At 43.3% G+C, this 16,093-nt stretch overlaps 5 protein-coding genes across 5 annotated transcripts; 4 read left to right on the top strand and 1 right to left on the bottom strand.

The window, feature by feature from the left end:
- Nucleotides 1–191: 191 nt before the first annotated feature.
- Nucleotides 192–2,399, top strand: BYT42DRAFT_648756 (uncharacterized protein). Its single transcript, XM_051572747.1, has 9 exons — nucleotides 192–365; nucleotides 450–478; nucleotides 550–568; nucleotides 638–729; nucleotides 792–930; nucleotides 1,006–1,172; nucleotides 1,242–1,643; nucleotides 1,727–1,971; nucleotides 2,031–2,399. Exons 1-9 carry the CDS (start codon nucleotides 236–238, stop codon nucleotides 2,119–2,121), a joined length of 1,314 nt encoding a protein of 437 aa, XP_051418789.1. The 5' UTR covers nucleotides 192–235; the 3' UTR covers nucleotides 2,122–2,399.
- A 3,119-nt stretch (nucleotides 2,400–5,518) lies between these two features.
- BYT42DRAFT_549751 (uncharacterized protein) lies at nucleotides 5,519–6,232 on the top strand (the record flags this gene model as incomplete). Its single annotated transcript, XM_051566092.1, has 3 exons — nucleotides 5,519–5,815; nucleotides 5,880–5,966; nucleotides 6,029–6,232. 3 exons carry the CDS (start codon nucleotides 5,519–5,521, stop codon nucleotides 6,230–6,232), a joined length of 588 nt encoding a protein of 195 aa, XP_051418788.1.
- Nucleotides 6,233–8,064: 1,832 nt separating this feature from the next.
- On the top strand, nucleotides 8,065–9,222 carry BYT42DRAFT_138619 (P-loop containing nucleoside triphosphate hydrolase protein). Its single transcript, XM_051562232.1, has one exon. It carries the CDS (start codon nucleotides 8,096–8,098, stop codon nucleotides 9,098–9,100), a length of 1,005 nt encoding a protein of 334 aa, XP_051418787.1. The 5' UTR covers nucleotides 8,065–8,095; the 3' UTR covers nucleotides 9,101–9,222.
- Nucleotides 9,223–11,791: 2,569 nt separating this feature from the next.
- Nucleotides 11,792–12,193, bottom strand: BYT42DRAFT_618169 (uncharacterized protein; the record flags this gene model as incomplete). Its single annotated transcript, XM_051572250.1, has 1 exon — nucleotides 11,792–12,193. One exon carries the CDS (start codon nucleotides 12,191–12,193, stop codon nucleotides 11,792–11,794), a length of 402 nt encoding a protein of 133 aa, XP_051418786.1.
- A 1,630-nt stretch (nucleotides 12,194–13,823) lies between these two features.
- BYT42DRAFT_540075 (Metallo-dependent phosphatase-like protein) lies at nucleotides 13,824–16,093 on the top strand. Its single transcript, XM_051565536.1, has 8 exons — nucleotides 13,824–14,112; nucleotides 14,170–14,220; nucleotides 14,288–14,357; nucleotides 14,417–14,553; nucleotides 14,610–15,382; nucleotides 15,461–15,574; nucleotides 15,641–15,734; nucleotides 15,798–16,093. The coding sequence occupies exons 1-8, from the start codon at nucleotides 13,834–13,836 to the stop codon at nucleotides 16,041–16,043; spliced, it is 1,764 nt and encodes a 587-aa protein (XP_051418785.1). The 5' UTR covers nucleotides 13,824–13,833; the 3' UTR covers nucleotides 16,044–16,093.

Genomic DNA, 16,093 nt, shown 5'->3' with positions numbered 1-16,093 from the left:
CACCTTCACCATATCAAACTGATAAGTGACTGAACATATCCATGCTGACTGAACCCATGCAATTATTTCAATTTTCATGACGATGAAGCCTTGTTGATGAAGCACAGATCTGAGGAGATTTCAATGACCGCCACTGGGAGATGGGGGTAATACGGCTGAGTCACGATCAGACCAACTTCGATTGTCCGTTCTTGACCGTGCAAGGTGCTTTCACTCTACACAATATTTTTTACCCATGTCATTCATTGCACGCCACCGATCACCATTATGCTCAAGTGCAAAATGGTCATACTTCTCTTTGATCGAGCCATTACTGACACATCGTCGCTCTTATCTTCACATGACGAAAACCATGCCGAGTCGAGGTAAAGTAGAAAGTCGCTTCGCTATCCTGCCCCGTGACCAAAAACTATTTGCAAACTTAAAAATTAAACATTTTCGATCTATAGTATGCAATGTTCTAACTCTCAAGCCAAAGGTAAACGAAAAAGGGTTTACTTTTGCCGATAAAAAAGGGGAATTAAAGCATCCGTTTTTATTCTTGCATAGCGTTGCTTTCACAGTTCAGGTTGGTGCGAACATAGACATTGGGAATAAGGCATCAAGAGAAAAGGAAGCTGATCATAGACTTGCAAAGCTACTCGATGGGCTGCTAAAATGGATCCATATCAGGTCTTGGGTATAGACCGCTCGGCTTCTCAAAACGCCATCAAAAAAGCATATTATGCGGTATGTAGATCCCATTTGCACCCGGTTTACTTAACTACTCACTCATCCGAATCTTCGTACAGCTGGCCAAAAAATACCACCCTGATACGAATAAAGAAAAAGAAGCGCGAGAAAAGTTTGTGCAGATTCAGGAAGCATACGAACTCTTGTCAGACGAAGAAAAGCGAAAACAATACGATCAATTCGGTCACGGTTTCGAAGGTAGGGAAATTACTACTTTTTCTACTTTTTGCATAAATTTTTTGATTGGCTGACATGCATTTAAACTTTCAAAAGGGGCTCCAGGCGCAGGCGGTTTTGGAGGTTTTGAAGGAGCCAATCCGGGCGGCTTTGATCCGAATGACATCTTTAGCCAATTCTTTGGAGGCGGATTCTCAGGAGGATTTGGCGGCGGCGGGATGGGCGGCGACCATTTTCGTAACATGAGCGGCGAAGATATTCAGGTATTTTCATCTTGCCATGTTCATTCCATCAGAAGTTTCCCGGAATAATAATGAGGTCTCCACAAAAAGACGCCGTTGACCATCAGTTTCATGGACGCGGTCAAAGGCACCACCAAACATGTATATGTGGATCGTGTCACGACTTGCAAAACATGCAAAGGAAGTGGTTTAGGGGCCGGTAAACAGAAATCCACGTGTCAAGTATGCCACGGTTCGGGTAGGCAGACCGTAGCAATGGGCGGTTTTCACATGCAGTCTACCTGTCAAGCCTGTGGCGGGGCAGGATCGTCCATTCCGGCGGGCAGCGAATGTTCAGCATGCGACGGGATTGGAAAAGTGCGTGAACATGCAGCAGTCCAAGTAAAAATTCCCCCGGGCGTTGATAATAATTCGCGCATTCGCGTTGCCGGTCAAGGCGATGCTCCGATGAAAGGTCACGGCAGTAATGGCGATTTATTTGTTTCTCTTCATGTAAGTTGTGACAATCCTGCCTAATTTGCAGACAGCATGCATGCATGCTTACATACCAGTAACCGTCATGGATTACATTATAGATCCAACCGTCCAAGGTTTTCCGACGTCAAGATGCTGACATTTTTGTCGATGCCAAAATTCCTTTTTACAAAGCCGTGTTGGGCGGCACCATACGAGCTCCGACGATTGACGGGACGGTGGCATTAAAAATACCCGTCGGAACACAGGCGGATGATCATATTGCTTTACGTGGAAGAGGCATCCAACGGCTACGAGGTTCTACCCGTGGCGATGAAATAGTAACAGTGAAAATAGAGTTACCAAGGTACGACCCACTCTATGATGAAAGCAATATTTGCAGTCACCAACACAATGTTACGCTAGATCCATGACGGATGAACAACGCAAACTGATAGAAAAATACGCTAGCCTGGTTGATCCAGAATATCGCAAGGACAATGGAGACAAGAAATAATACCTACCATTATTAAAATGTTGGGGAGTATGCGCGCTAATTTTCAGTCACAAGGCAGTCACATTGGGTTTTTGCTACATTTGTCGGCTTTGATTGGGTAATTTTTGAAAAAAAATATATATGATTGGTTGAAACGAAACCAGACAGCTGTTGATCGGCCCGACCTTTGCGCTCGAATTTATAACATGAAGCGTAAAGCTCTGATGGAAGATCTAAAGAAGAACCATGTTTGGGAAGAGTCGTTACCCATGTACACACGGCGGAGTTTTAGAAGCGAGGCTTACTGCATCTTCATTTGCTTTTGGTGTTACTCCGGAGGATAAGCCGAGAACACTTGATGACTATGATCGTATCGTGTGTGCCGAACTTCAGGACAGAGAGAGATTTCCTGATCTCTACGACACCGTCAGCATATGTATGGTGCACGGTCCGTGTGGAACAACGCATCCGAGGTCTCCCTGCATGGAAAACGGCTCATGTAAAAAGCGTTACCCGCGCTCCTTCAATGAAGCTACTATCGAAGATCACAGTGGTTACCCGTTATACCGTCGTCGCAACAATGGTGATTTTGTGGTCAAGAACCATGTCCAGTTGGACATAGATGGGTTGTTCCCCACAATCGATATCTCTGTGCAAGATATAACGCTCACATTAACGTCGAAATCTGTACTTCTCTGGAAAGCGTCAAATACCTGTTCAAGTATGTTTACAAAGGCCACGATCGTGCTGCAGCAGCAATGTATCATGCCGACAATGACAGAAAATGTCAGGCTCCTGACCCGTTTGCGCTTTGGATGCAGTTCCGCCAGCACTTGGCAGAAGACTATATCCATTTTTGGAGCAATCAAAATCAAGATAATGATCATTAAATTGAGCCGCCCCAAATCGTGTACGATCGCGCTTTGCTGGACATTGAGAGCATCTGAACCGCCAATCGAGTTCACTGCTGAATTACGATCGCTTTGTTCTTCCTGATCGCCAAGAAATTGGCAGAAGCACACTTCGCCGCCAGCCCAGGTTGGTAAGAGAACAATTCGATCTCATCGCAGACGCTGCCAATGTTCCCCAAACACACGAGGGCCTAAACAGTTATCAACATGCCGTATACCACGCAATTCTCCAGAGTGTCACGCATGGAAGCAACGAATCAGCCCGATTGTTCTTTGTTGATGGTCCTGGTGGCGTCTTTACCCTTATGTTGTTGTTTTTATTATTCCTTTATATTTTACTGTATGTATTTTGTCTTATGCTCCTTTGATTTCATCCTTTGCTATGATTTTTCAAGTTATTCTTCACCTTTATGTTTTACTGTATGCTTTTCGTCCTTATGTTCCTTTTGATTTTATCCTTATGCTATGTTTCCCCAAGTACGATTTTTTCTGTTATCTAGTTTTGTCTCTCCATTTAATATTATACGATGCCTGACTATTTCTGTTCCTAACTTTGTGTACATATTGTTGTTCCTCTGTCGTGGATGAAGAAAATGATCGCTATGTGGCGGTAGGTCAGGGGGGCAAGACCCCCAGGAAAAAAGAAAAAGAGACTGTACTACTCTGTTGTCCATTGAATACGCAAAGATTTATGCACACATCAACTAAATCTTACCGAAAAATCAACCGCTTATTAACAAAAGATTAGAGTACCATCAAGCGAGACCTTTGGATACACAAATTCGAGTGCGGAGCTCTGAATATTGCAAATGGAGCATCCCATTCCAAACGCATCTTTAATCAGCTACTATTCCCACTAGCCTCAGATTATCAACAAACTACAGACCGAAAGAGCATAACTTTGTGATCTTTAAGATCAACAGGCGCTACTAGTCTCTATATAATTAAAATCTTTGGAAAATTAGCAATTTGTAAATCACATGATCTACACTAAGTTATCAGGACCTGTTAAACGTTTTTTTTTATCTTTCAACCATGCCTCGCTGCCCACTTTCACGATAATAGGCGAAACAATCAGCAGCAAGATGCCGTTTGCGCCAGTTGTGGTCAAACAGAGCAACGTCGTCTTTCAAATAAAAAAGTGAGTAGAGCTCTTTTTGAAGAAAAATGGTTGATTATACGACTGGCGTTCTTCTGTAGCATCATTCAATTTGTTTTTTTTTTTTTTGTCAGTTATACTGTATATGCCCTTTGATTCTCTTCATTTTATAATGATCGAGAGGTCAGTGTTCATCTTTTTTTTTTCCGGTACACCATTTGGTTCAAAGGCAAATCCAATTTCTTTTCCTTTGCTATAATGTAATGATCGTATACTAACTCAAAATTTTTCAATGTCATATAATCCAAGCCATGTCAAGCGATCAATGACTATCGAGAACTCAAATAACAAAGGTAAAATATCTTGACGAAATTTTGAATCAACCAAAGAGCTTACTAACTCATTATTTTTAAATACCCAACATACCCACACATCTTTCTAGATCTATCATAGCCTGGGCGGGATGGAACTGAGGGGGTCAATAAGTGCTGCTGCACACATGTTGGAAATCATGACTGTACGGTATGCCAGAGTATTGACATAATATACCAAAGTTCCATCAAGAGTCTCGCCCAGGTTATGCCGTATTGCGTTAGGCTTTTTGTCTGACGAATGTCGCTCAAGGCAAGAGTGCGGCATCCAGTAGCAGGTGGCATCCATTGCACAGCGGGTGTACGGCTTGTTATCAACATTTTGACACGCATAATCGCAGTCATCCCATCTACGATCATACAAAGCATTCTTAAAACAGAAGTCGTGGGTTTCCCACAAATGGCACATATTTATCTATTGTTGAAGTATACTATTTTCTCCTCTTACATAGGAATTAAAATGCATAGTGGCAGCATATTTTAACTGATCAAAAGCGGCCCGTCCCTTCAAGAGATCGATTGTCCGTATCAAAGCATGGGACAGCATTATCAGAACAACTTGCTCAAATCCTTTATTTCATGTATCGTCTTCATTAAAGAATGGTTTATTTCGAGAAATCTGCAGATTGTGTCTGGCCTCTGATCTTAACAAGGAAGCCGAATTGCATCAAGTATGGATGTGGCCTCACTCACATGACGAGGCCAGCCCAGTGTGAGGCAACTTACTGTTCAAGAGACTAATGTTCCGGCGCTTTGCGGGACAAAAATGAATCTGATACTATCGGCGGAAGAGAATGTTACTTAAACGTAAATTTTGACAATGTGCACAGCACAGCAATATCGTTATTGTGGCCATAGCTTTTTTAATCAAGGGACTGATCCTCGCATGATGGTGTCAGAAAAAAAAAGTTTTTTGATTTACTGCTGTTGAGCAAAAGACAGCATATGATTGGTTGGTCTCTCATCTGGAAACGGTTCCATTTTGTCCAAAATAGGGAATCGGTCGATGAGCAGCGGCAAAGGCGAAGGTTTGACAGATGTCAGTAACAGCTCTAGCGACTACGAGTCCATCTTCGGTCAGCGACAAAAAGAAGAAGGATACATCAACATGCCTAGTTTACCCTACTCGCTTCACGTATGAAGCATCCCACTTCGAATATTCAGTATACGCTCCTTCATCAAGATTCCTCCGAGAATTACGATCGGTGTTTCCTGATCTCTCACCGAAACAGCAAAAGTCCGTTCTTGTCATACCCGTCATACAGCACTGCCAAAGGGACATGGTGGGCATTACCAACGATGTTAATCATGAGAGAGATGTCAAATTGGAGACGGTAAGAAATGCTGTTCATGGTTGTACATTAGCTTTCGCAAATTTTAATTGACAATCTTTCTTAGTTTGTATCCTGGGGAAAACGAGTTGTTACTCGACTGCGCTCGGTTGGCATGTGGGCTGACATTATGGATCCTGCTTCTGGATTCCCCGTAAGTCATCTATCATCGATAAGGAGGATGAGGAATCCGCCATTAAATGATGTGGAGTATAGATTTTCAGTGCGGCAGGACCCACACCCTACCCTGACGTGCAAGGAACGCAGGCGCTCACACAATATGATGTACAGAATGTGGGATGCTGTCATATTCTGCTGCATCCAACATGGAAGAGTCATATATACCCTGCTACGATGTTTACCACGGCTCCTAGTGATATTCTTGTTAAAGTCATCAACGAGATCGCCGAAGCTGAATAAATCGTTCCCTTGCAGGGTAAGAGTTTGATGGGATTTTCCCCGATTTACAACTTTTTGTAGACACTGTAGGCACTTTATAATGATTACTTCAGGTCCATCTATTATGCAATGTGCTTTTTTGGTCCATAAATCCCATCACCAGATAGAAATAAAAACTGTCTTTTTTATTCGAGTATCTCCTAGTGCCATGCAGTGGTATCGGAGATTCAACCGTGGTGGCAAGTTGCTGAAATTTCTGGCTTCGACTGTCGTTCTGCACACAATACCCACCAAATGTCGTTTTGGAAACCTGGCACTGTAGCTCCCGGTATATATCACGCAATATTTTAATGTTCGAAACATGGAGTACTGATTCTGAAATACAGGAAGCGCGGTCGACCGCGATACGGAAAATGAGACAGACGAAGCAGTGATTGCTCACGCAGAACAGCAATTTCGACACTTGACTATACAGCAGCAACGTGAACGACTACCTGTCTTCAAATTAAGTAAGCATCGATTTTTTCTCATCGCATAGACCGAATCGCAGCTAATGACAACCATTCAAAGGAAGAGAGCTTTTATACGTCGTCAGTAATCACCAAACCGTAATCGTCGTTGGTCAAACAGGCTGCGGAAAGACAACACGTATGTCCATGTCCATTAATCCAGTCACGACAGGGGGAAATAACAGATCTGACCTGTACCATTGTTAGAAATTCCACAATATTTGGATGAAGCAGGATGGACCGCCAACGGCAAACAGATTGCTTGTACACAGGTAAGCTATCGCTTAAAATGGAAGCTCATGGACATCCTACTAACATGGATCGTTTTCAGCCTCGTCGGATCGCCGCAACTTCGGTTGCTCAGCGCGTAGCAGAAGAAAAAGGATGCCGGTTAGGTAGCGATGTAAGTAGAGTGATCAAAAATTTGTAATGATAACGCAAAGATATTTATGCTAGTGAACAGGTAGGATACCTGATTCGATTCGACGATCAAACAAGCGCCAGAACACGTATCAAATACATGACGGACGGCATGTTATTCCGTGAAGCCATGATTGACCCGTTATTGACAAAGTACAGTGTCATCATGATTGATGAAGCCCACGAAAGAAGTCTTTACACCGACATTCTCCTTGGCGTGATTAAAAAGTAAGAGAAACATCGTCCGTTTTCGAGGAAGAGAAATTCACCTGGGCGTTGATAGGATTCAAAAAAAGCGATCGGACTTGCGTGTGATTATTTCTTCTGCCACGCTCGATGCAGAGGCATTTTTCCGATTTTTCAATCATAATCCCACCCGGGATGCATCAAAGGATACAGCCACCATCATTTCTCTTGAAGGACGAATGTATCCTGTGGATATCTTGTATACCGAATCGCCTGTTTCGGACTACGTGGAGCAAACCATCCAAACCGTCTTCGACATTCATACAAAAGAACCGAAAGGAGACATTCTTGTCTTTCTCACAGGGAGAGATGAAATCGATACGGTGGTTGCAGAAATCTATGAAAGAGGAAAAACGTAAGCTTAATATTTTTGATTTTGCAGGGACAAGGTATTCACATCGGTCATTGTTTTTAGCTTACCGCATGGAAGTTTACAAATTATGCCTTTACCACTGTATGCCGGATTGACGTCGGAGGAACAATTGCAAGTCTTTGAAACCACTCCTCAGTATAGCCGCAAGGTGATTGTGTCTACCAATATTGCTGAAGCCTCGGTGACTCTGGAAGGCATTGTTTATGTGATTGATTGTGGATTTGTCAAGGTACGTGCCACAAAGAAATTGCGTCTTGGTTGTAGCTAGGCAATGATGCCAATTTTTTTTTCCATTCTTTGAACATTCAGGTTCGCGCCTATAATCCCAAAACTGGCATGGAAGCTCTTATCGTCACGCCCGTGTCCAAGGCTTCGGCACTCCAGCGCGCAGGCCGTGCAGGTCGAGTCCGTCCAGGCAAATCGTTTCGATTATACACGGAAGAAACATACAACTCTCTCCGAAACACAAGCATTCCTGAAATCCAGCGTAGTAATCTAGCGCCGGTGATCCTTCAGCTCAAGGCTTTGGGGATTGATAACGTACTGCGATTCGATTTCCTCACACCGCCACCAGCAGCACTCATGGTTCGCGCATTGGAGCTCCTTTATTCATTGAAAGCATTGGACGATGTCGGTCGACTGACCCTACCGCTGGGAATGCAACTGGCCGAATTCCCTGTGGATCCCATGCTGGGTAAAATTTTACTGGCCTCGGGTGAATTCAAATGCAGTGAAGAAATTGTTACTATTGCGGCCATGTTATCCGTACAGAATGTTTTTATTCATCCACCGCGCGCATCCAAAGACGTGGTGGCTGAAGCGCGAAGAAAGTTCTGGGTTGAAGAAGGTGATCATCTCACTTTACTTAATGTATATAATGCGTTCGTCAATAAGGGTAACAAGTCCGGTAAATGGTGCCATGAACGATTCCTCAATTTCAAGGCGTTATCGCGCGCTATCAGTATTCGACTGCAGCTGATCAAGTACCTCAAGCGGTTTGATATCAAATTGGTGAGCGCGACGGCCCAGTATCCGAAAACACCAGAAGGCCGATTGCAAGCGAGTGAACAGATCCGAAAGTGCTTGACCAGTGGTTATTTCTCACAAGCGGCCCGCGCTGAACCGGATGGCAGCGGACGTTTCCGTACGATTCGTGACAATGTGCTGCTCAGCATTCATCCTGACTCCGTATTATTCAATCGAAATCCGCAGTGTGTGGTATTCCACGAAGTCGTGGAAACAAAACAAGCCTACATGCGTGATCTGTGCGTGATTGAACCCGAATGGTTGGCCGAGCTGGCTCCTCACTTTTACGAATATAAATCAACCACAAGAACATAGCAACCCTGTCTCATCACCCTGTATCCATAGATCAAAATAAATGAAAAAACCGTCAGCTCTCTCCCCAGTTTATTTGCTGCTATTTGATTACAGCGAACTATCTTGTCTTGTAGCAGGTCTACAAAATTACGGGCATTGCAGAACAAAGAGGCTCAATGGATGCTGCAGACATCTGATATGAGGTGATACATGAAATCTGGGCCAAAATTTGAGAGCTCAACAGAATAACGCTCGCCACTTCGTTCTAGTTGCAAAGTAGTACGCCTCCAAACAGTCTGGCCAACCTTATGCTGCATCATTGCTGAACTCGATGCCTGCCAACGTCCTGGTCCTGATCCTCAACAAAACCATAATATGGACCTTGGCTGCGCCTTCTTGCTCTGCTACCAGCACTTCCCCTACGCAGCTCACCGCATCGTATCCGGTGATGAGGAAAGACGCGAATCAATCTCGAATCCCAGGTCATGCAGATGGGTGGCAATGCCTTTGGGCGACTGGGATATAGTATGATTTGCGACTTAGCCTATACTCGCGAAAATTTTACCATTGAATTCACATCTACAGATAAAGATGTCTCGTAAATTTCCTGAAATATCCAAATCTGGACAATGCTACTGTTGTCGTTCGGATTTCTCTTTTCGACATAATGAGGCCACCGATTATCGACGTTCGCTTAAGCACCCAGCAAGAAGTCCATTCATATCAACAAGGGTTCCTTTAAAACAAAGGGGACGGGAATATTAAATGGGTGCCTCACTTACTCATTTTTTAATAAACACCAGATGGTGTGCCTAACCTCGCTTTATATTTCCACCTCGTAATATATGGTCTTCACTCCCATCCACTCCGAGAAGTACCGCAACCGCAAATAAGAACAAAAAAGATCAACGTTTCTGGCAGTGGCATAGACATCGGTGTGATGGATGAGATGTTGCATGATTAGCCGTATATGGTTTGAAAGGGCACATCCATCGAGGGTTTTTGAATATGCTTTTCTCCATAAATGATTCATCGTTGTTTGATTTATTAGCGCCGTGATACCATAGATTCAGTCCCAATTTTATTAAGGTGTTTAAACAAAGACGTTGTGAACACTTGACTGGGTTTTTTGCTGGAAAAAAAAAAAAAAAGAATAAGCACGAATATTTTAATTTTAGACTTCAGAGCTGCGAGCCTGAAACTGTCTATTATCGAAACATGAGGACTATTTCTCGCCCACGTTATGCCGTGTATGCGTTAGGCTTTTTGTCTGACGAAAGTCGCTCAATGTAAGAGGGAGGCCTCCGGTGGCAGGCGGCATCCATTGCACAGCGGGTGTACGGCTTGTTATTGGTTAACTCTTGACGGACTTTGGTATATTAATGATAACCTTATGGCATCCCTTACGTCGTGATTTGTTTCTGAACACGCGCAAAGCAGCACTGTTGAACCCCTCAGTTCCATCCCGCCCAGGCTATGATCGATCTAGAAAGATGTGTGGGTATGTTGGGTATTTAAAAAAAATGAGTTAGTAAGCTCTTTGGTTGATTCAAAATTTCGTCAAGATATTTTACCTTTGTTATTTGAGTTCTCGATAGTCATTGATCGCTTGACATGGCTTGGATTATATGACATTGAAAAATTTTGAGTTAGTATACGATCATTACATTATAGCAAAGGAAAAGAAATTGGATTTGCCTTTGAACCAAATGGTGTACCGGAAAAAAAAAAGATGAACACTGACCTCTCGATCATTATAAAATGGAGAGAATCAAAGGGCATATACAGTATAACTGATAGAAAACCCAAATTAAATGATGCTACAAAAGAACGTCAGTCGTATCATCAACCACTTTTCTTCAAAAAGAGCTCTACTCACATTTTTATTCGAAAGACGACGATACTCTGTTTAACCACAACTGGCGCAAACGGCATCTTGCTGCTGATTGTTTCGCCTATTATCGTGAAAGTGGGCAGCGAGGCATGGTTGAAAGATAAAAAAAAAAAAAGGTTTAACAGGTCCTGATGACTTAGTGTAGATCATGCGATTTACAAATCGCTAATTTCCCAAAGATTTAATTGTTTAGATTCGCCAGTGACCTTTTTCCTTCAGGCCTCCTCCTAGATTTCTCTTCATCTCTTTTCTCGTCAGCTTCTTTTTTTCCCTATGAACATCCCTGATGATCGTCTTCAGTTCGAACTACCACGCACTGATAGACCTGGCACTGACAGGATCAACCAGTTAATTGCTAGGGAGCAGTCTATTATCGATTTTATCACAAACAGCAACTCTAGATGTCCCCCCCAGGGACCTATATCAACACCATCACCACCTTCTCGAATGGTCGAATGTGACGTATTGTACATTCCCCGATCCGCTAATTTATCAAGTTACCACCTATTCTGCTGGAGTCCCAGCATACCGTAACAAAGATTTCATGACTCTACCATTAATTATTGTACCAGTGCTCAGCGTCGGTTCCGGGTTTCCCAATACTTGTCATGATTTGTATTGACAGGGTCCCCACAATCTTTCAAAACCGAGTTTGTATCACATTTAGAAACCGTACTGCTTACGACCTCCAGCGTCCAATCTCTTTGCAAAGGACGTCCTGATGTTAACGAAGAGGTCAATTGCTGCGTTTGTCGTCGAAAATACCGGCGACTTGGATCCTCTGTGGCCCTCGCCCATTTTTTTTTACGTCCGGTCAATCAAGCATCATCGGTATCGAGAGGTGTGACGACTCGATCGTACAACACCTCTACCGTATTGTCAAGAAAATCTATAACGAGCATTACAAGACAGAAGAAAATCACGTCGCTGATTCGGTGATGGTCTGTAATGCGATGGCTGCCCAGTTTTCTAAAATTGCCCAGACACAGCAAAGCGATCGAGTACGCGGAAGCCGGTCGTCTGTATTCTGAAAGTCGGAAATCCAAGTTTATGCGAACCAGATCAGATGATAGCCTAAGCATAACGCCCATGGAGGAACCGACCGAAGTCGTCAAGGTGGCATCGAGTTCTCGACATGTTCCTCCGATGACCGACCGGTCCATAGCCCGTGCCGTTGACAGCAACTCTGTACCCAGTGACGTTGAAAGCGACCACTCCATGGTTGATGCAGACTTAATGAACATTGACGTTGATACGACCACTCCGAGGTCAGTGGCATTGAAAGCGACCACCCCATGTTTGATACCGATCAATCCATAATCATTTTTGTCGCAGCATCAGACGAAATTGTTTTAGACGTATGGATTGGGAAGAATGCTGGTTAGAAGGACGAAGAAATGGCTACTTTAGCCAATACAACAATGGCGCCAGCCTCAAAGCTGTATATTATTGACTCGTGAGGAACATCTCACACGAAAATCATGAATAGATCCCCTTCCACCTTTTCTTCTTCACCATCTTTCCCGCCATTATATGCGGGTTTTCTTTTTTTATTTTTTTCAAATAAAAAGTTACCATGAACATTCAGCATAAAAAACGGAATGGTACATTTGTATGATAAGCGCAGGTAAATGTGATTTTTCTACATCATATTCCAACAAATTTCCCATGCAGTCGACTAAATTACCAATGCCACATTAACCTACATTGGCACAACAGAAATTTTATATATACTGTTGTTCCATTTATAAACAGGTAAATATTTTTTATCATATTTGGGTCACAGTACACTGTCCAATATTATCTACTCCCCTATCAAATGCATCCATTACTGTCTCAGAGCACTTATATGACCATGGCATAGTTCTATCCTATCGTTATATGCGCAAGCAGCTGGCGTGTTTTTTGATTTATTGAGAAAGCCATAAGATAGTAGGAGACTTATTTCTGCATTCATTTAAAGAAGATACGTACCTGACAAGCAACCCATTTTCGGGCTGTACAATGTACTGCGGACAGGACAAGGTTAATACTAGAGGGCAATAAGGTAAGAGCAAACGATAAAAGACTTTCGAATTACTTGTTCTGTTCCTCCTCTTTCTCCCGCGTTACAGGGTGCCATGTCCCATATTTTGAACGGCGTCCGATTTTCCCAGTTCGAGGTGTCCACTTTGTGCTATGCAGTGAAACCCTACCGCCAAGCTCTTCTCATCTTGAGTTCGATTATCTGTTTGATTAGGTGTCTACGTCTACAAGTGTAGGTTTTCAGAAAATATTACCTAATTATTACAGGGCTTGCAGATATACTTCCTTCTTCGGCATTATTCAATCATCTTCCTAATTCGATATCTTTTTTCGTTTTTCTGGTGCCGTAATGCTTGTCTGACCTTTCGTCGCGTCCGTTTGAATGCCTTGGGGAGGATTTGGTCCTTTGTGGTTCTTTCAGTTTGTTTCTCGCCTCCATGTCCGGTTATCGCCGCGCTCTTCCCAGGTTGTGGGCCTCTGAATGGACAACCTCTCCAGCGGCTACGGTAAGTTTAAAGGATCAAAAGTAAGTTGGAGAAGAATAATTTTACTAACTTTTATGTTTGTTATGATATCTGTTCTCCATATCCTCTCTCGTTAAAATCAAAAAACCTTATCGTTTTCCATCTTCGCGAAAGTGAGAAGGAGTTAAGTGCCTGCAGTAAATTTTGATTGTGCACTCTCTCTCTCTCTCTAAAATTTTCCTTTTATGGCAACCGGAGAATCCAACCATTGCAATTCATCTGCATGGGTATGATTTGGGTTATTGAGGAGATTTTGAGACAAATTGCAGGAAAATTTAAAAAGCCTTCTTTCTTTGTTGTGTGCGCATTCGATGCTTGCTTGGTGGTTACTATTTTCTTTGTGTGCTTATATTTGCTCGGTCCAAGCCGTGGTGTCTTCCGCAACACAGCAACATCTTGCTTCCAAGCGGCAAACGGAGCTGGAGGCGGCCACAGACCGCTGGCTGCAAGCCAAAACGCTTGATCAAACTTGCAATGCTTGCATAGCTTGGTTTTACCTCGTTAAACAGTTGTCCTACGGACCAGAGAACGTTCAAAAAGCGGCTCTGGTGAAGGCCTGCCAAAAAACAAAACTCTACCCGGCGGAAGTGGTAAGACTGCCATTGTTGCATTAAGTATTTGTATAATCATTTTTAACCAAACTATAGTGCGATGGCGTCGTAGAAGAGCAAACTCCAGTAGCTCGTGAAGTGTTGAAGGTTTTGTATTGATGGTTTGCTGTGATTCCAATCTTCTCGCGAGGCTAACAGTGGAAAATTGGTGCAGACGATGTCCATTGGAGGCAGAGATGGACATTTGCTGTGCGCTGCTGCCTTCAATTCATGTGCTTATCCTGGTATGATTTGATAACAACAAATTTTTTAAGGATATTGCTCGTAATATGGGCGTACTTAGATGTCATACCGTGGAATATCACCTTTCCAAAGTCGAAACCATCGGTGAAAAAGCACCCTCGATCCGATACGGCGAGAAGAAAACGCACATTCAACGTGTTGCACCTGAGTGATTGGCATATTGATCCTTCTTACGCGGTAGATCAACGATTAGTGTACAAAAAGTTGATCGCTGTATATTGATTATAAGATAGGCTGGTACCGAAGCAGCGTGTGATAAACCCATCTGTTGCAGGCGGGACAGCAACAGCGGAGATGAGATTCATCAACGTGCTTCCAAGTGGGGATCCTACCAATGCGACGCTCCATTGCCCCTCATCAATTCTATGTTGGAATACATCGAGTCGTTGGACGATATTCGCTTTGGATTGATGACAGGTGACGTACCACCACACGACGTGTGGAATACCTTACCTGTGAACAAGACAAGGATGATTCAAACCGATTCGTATCAACTATTGCATGCGTACTTTGACGACTCGTTCCGAGCTCGATTGTATCCTACATTTGGAAACCATGAAGCTGCACCGGCGAATCTATTTCCATTGAATGGAAGCAGCATTCCCCAGGATAGATCCTACCTTAAAATGGAGTGGCTATATGGTGCTCTCAAAAAAGCATGGAAAGGCTGGATACCACGCGAGGTAGATGTCAAGGCTCGAAAAGGCAACTATGCAGTGCGACCTGTGAGAGGCCTCAAGATCGTTAGTCTCAACACCAACTTTTGCTATACGTTTAACTGGTGGCTCTATCAATCACCCTTTGAAAAGGATCCTGATGGTATGTTGCAATGGCTTATTGATCAGCTCCAAGAGTCGGAAGACTTGCAGGAGCGTGTATGGATTATGGGACATATTGCTCCAGGCGATATGACCTGCTTGCATGACTTTAGCAACTACTATTATCAAATTGTTGAACGATACGCTCCACATGTTATCGTGGGGCAATTTTTCGGTCATACTCACAGGTCAGCATACCATTATTTCCAATGGAGATACTCATGTGCTCAACCCCTATTTAACAATGATGCGTTGATTTTTGTTAGGGATGAATTTCAAATCTTTTACCGTCATGAAAGGAAAGATGCTGAGCATGCCATTGCTGTGGCCTACCTCGCTCCGTCCGTGACACCGTTTCCCCGACTTAATCCTGGATTTAGGTAACGTGGTTACGATAGAGGAGCGTGTTTCGCCATTGCTGATTACCGTTTGGTGGTATTTTACAGAGTATACGAGGTTGATAACGAGACTTTTGAGATTGTGGATAGCAAAACATATACTGCGAACCTCGATCAAGCCGATACATGGCTCCAAGGACCGGTAATGATTTCTGTAGTTAGTATGATACATCAAAATCATGAAACTTAATGACAAAATATATAGAACTGGCATCTTGAATACTCGGCTAGGAAGGCGTACAACGGATCGACAGAACTATCGTTGACACCTGCATGGTGGCATAATGTTTCAGTAGCTATGGAGCAAGACATCCATGTCTTTGATAAATATTGGGAATATCGCACCAAGTCGTCGGCCGTAAGAGAAGAATGCGACGATGGGTGTCGACACCAGATTCTATGTAGCATTCGAGCAGGAAAATCCGAGTTAAGATGTGACTACAAGCGGTAGCACAATGATGGAGGGATCACGTTGTCAATTTCAGTAGAATCAACAAAATA

This window comes from Radiomyces spectabilis (assembly GCF_025331425.1).
Source record: "Radiomyces spectabilis strain NRRL 2753 chromosome Unknown BYT42scaffold_16, whole genome shotgun sequence".
Taxonomy (NCBI): domain Eukaryota; kingdom Fungi; phylum Mucoromycota; class Mucoromycetes; order Mucorales; family Radiomycetaceae; genus Radiomyces; species Radiomyces spectabilis.
Note: the sequence above shows the minus strand (reverse complement) of the source record. Positions and strands in the feature narration are given on the sequence as shown.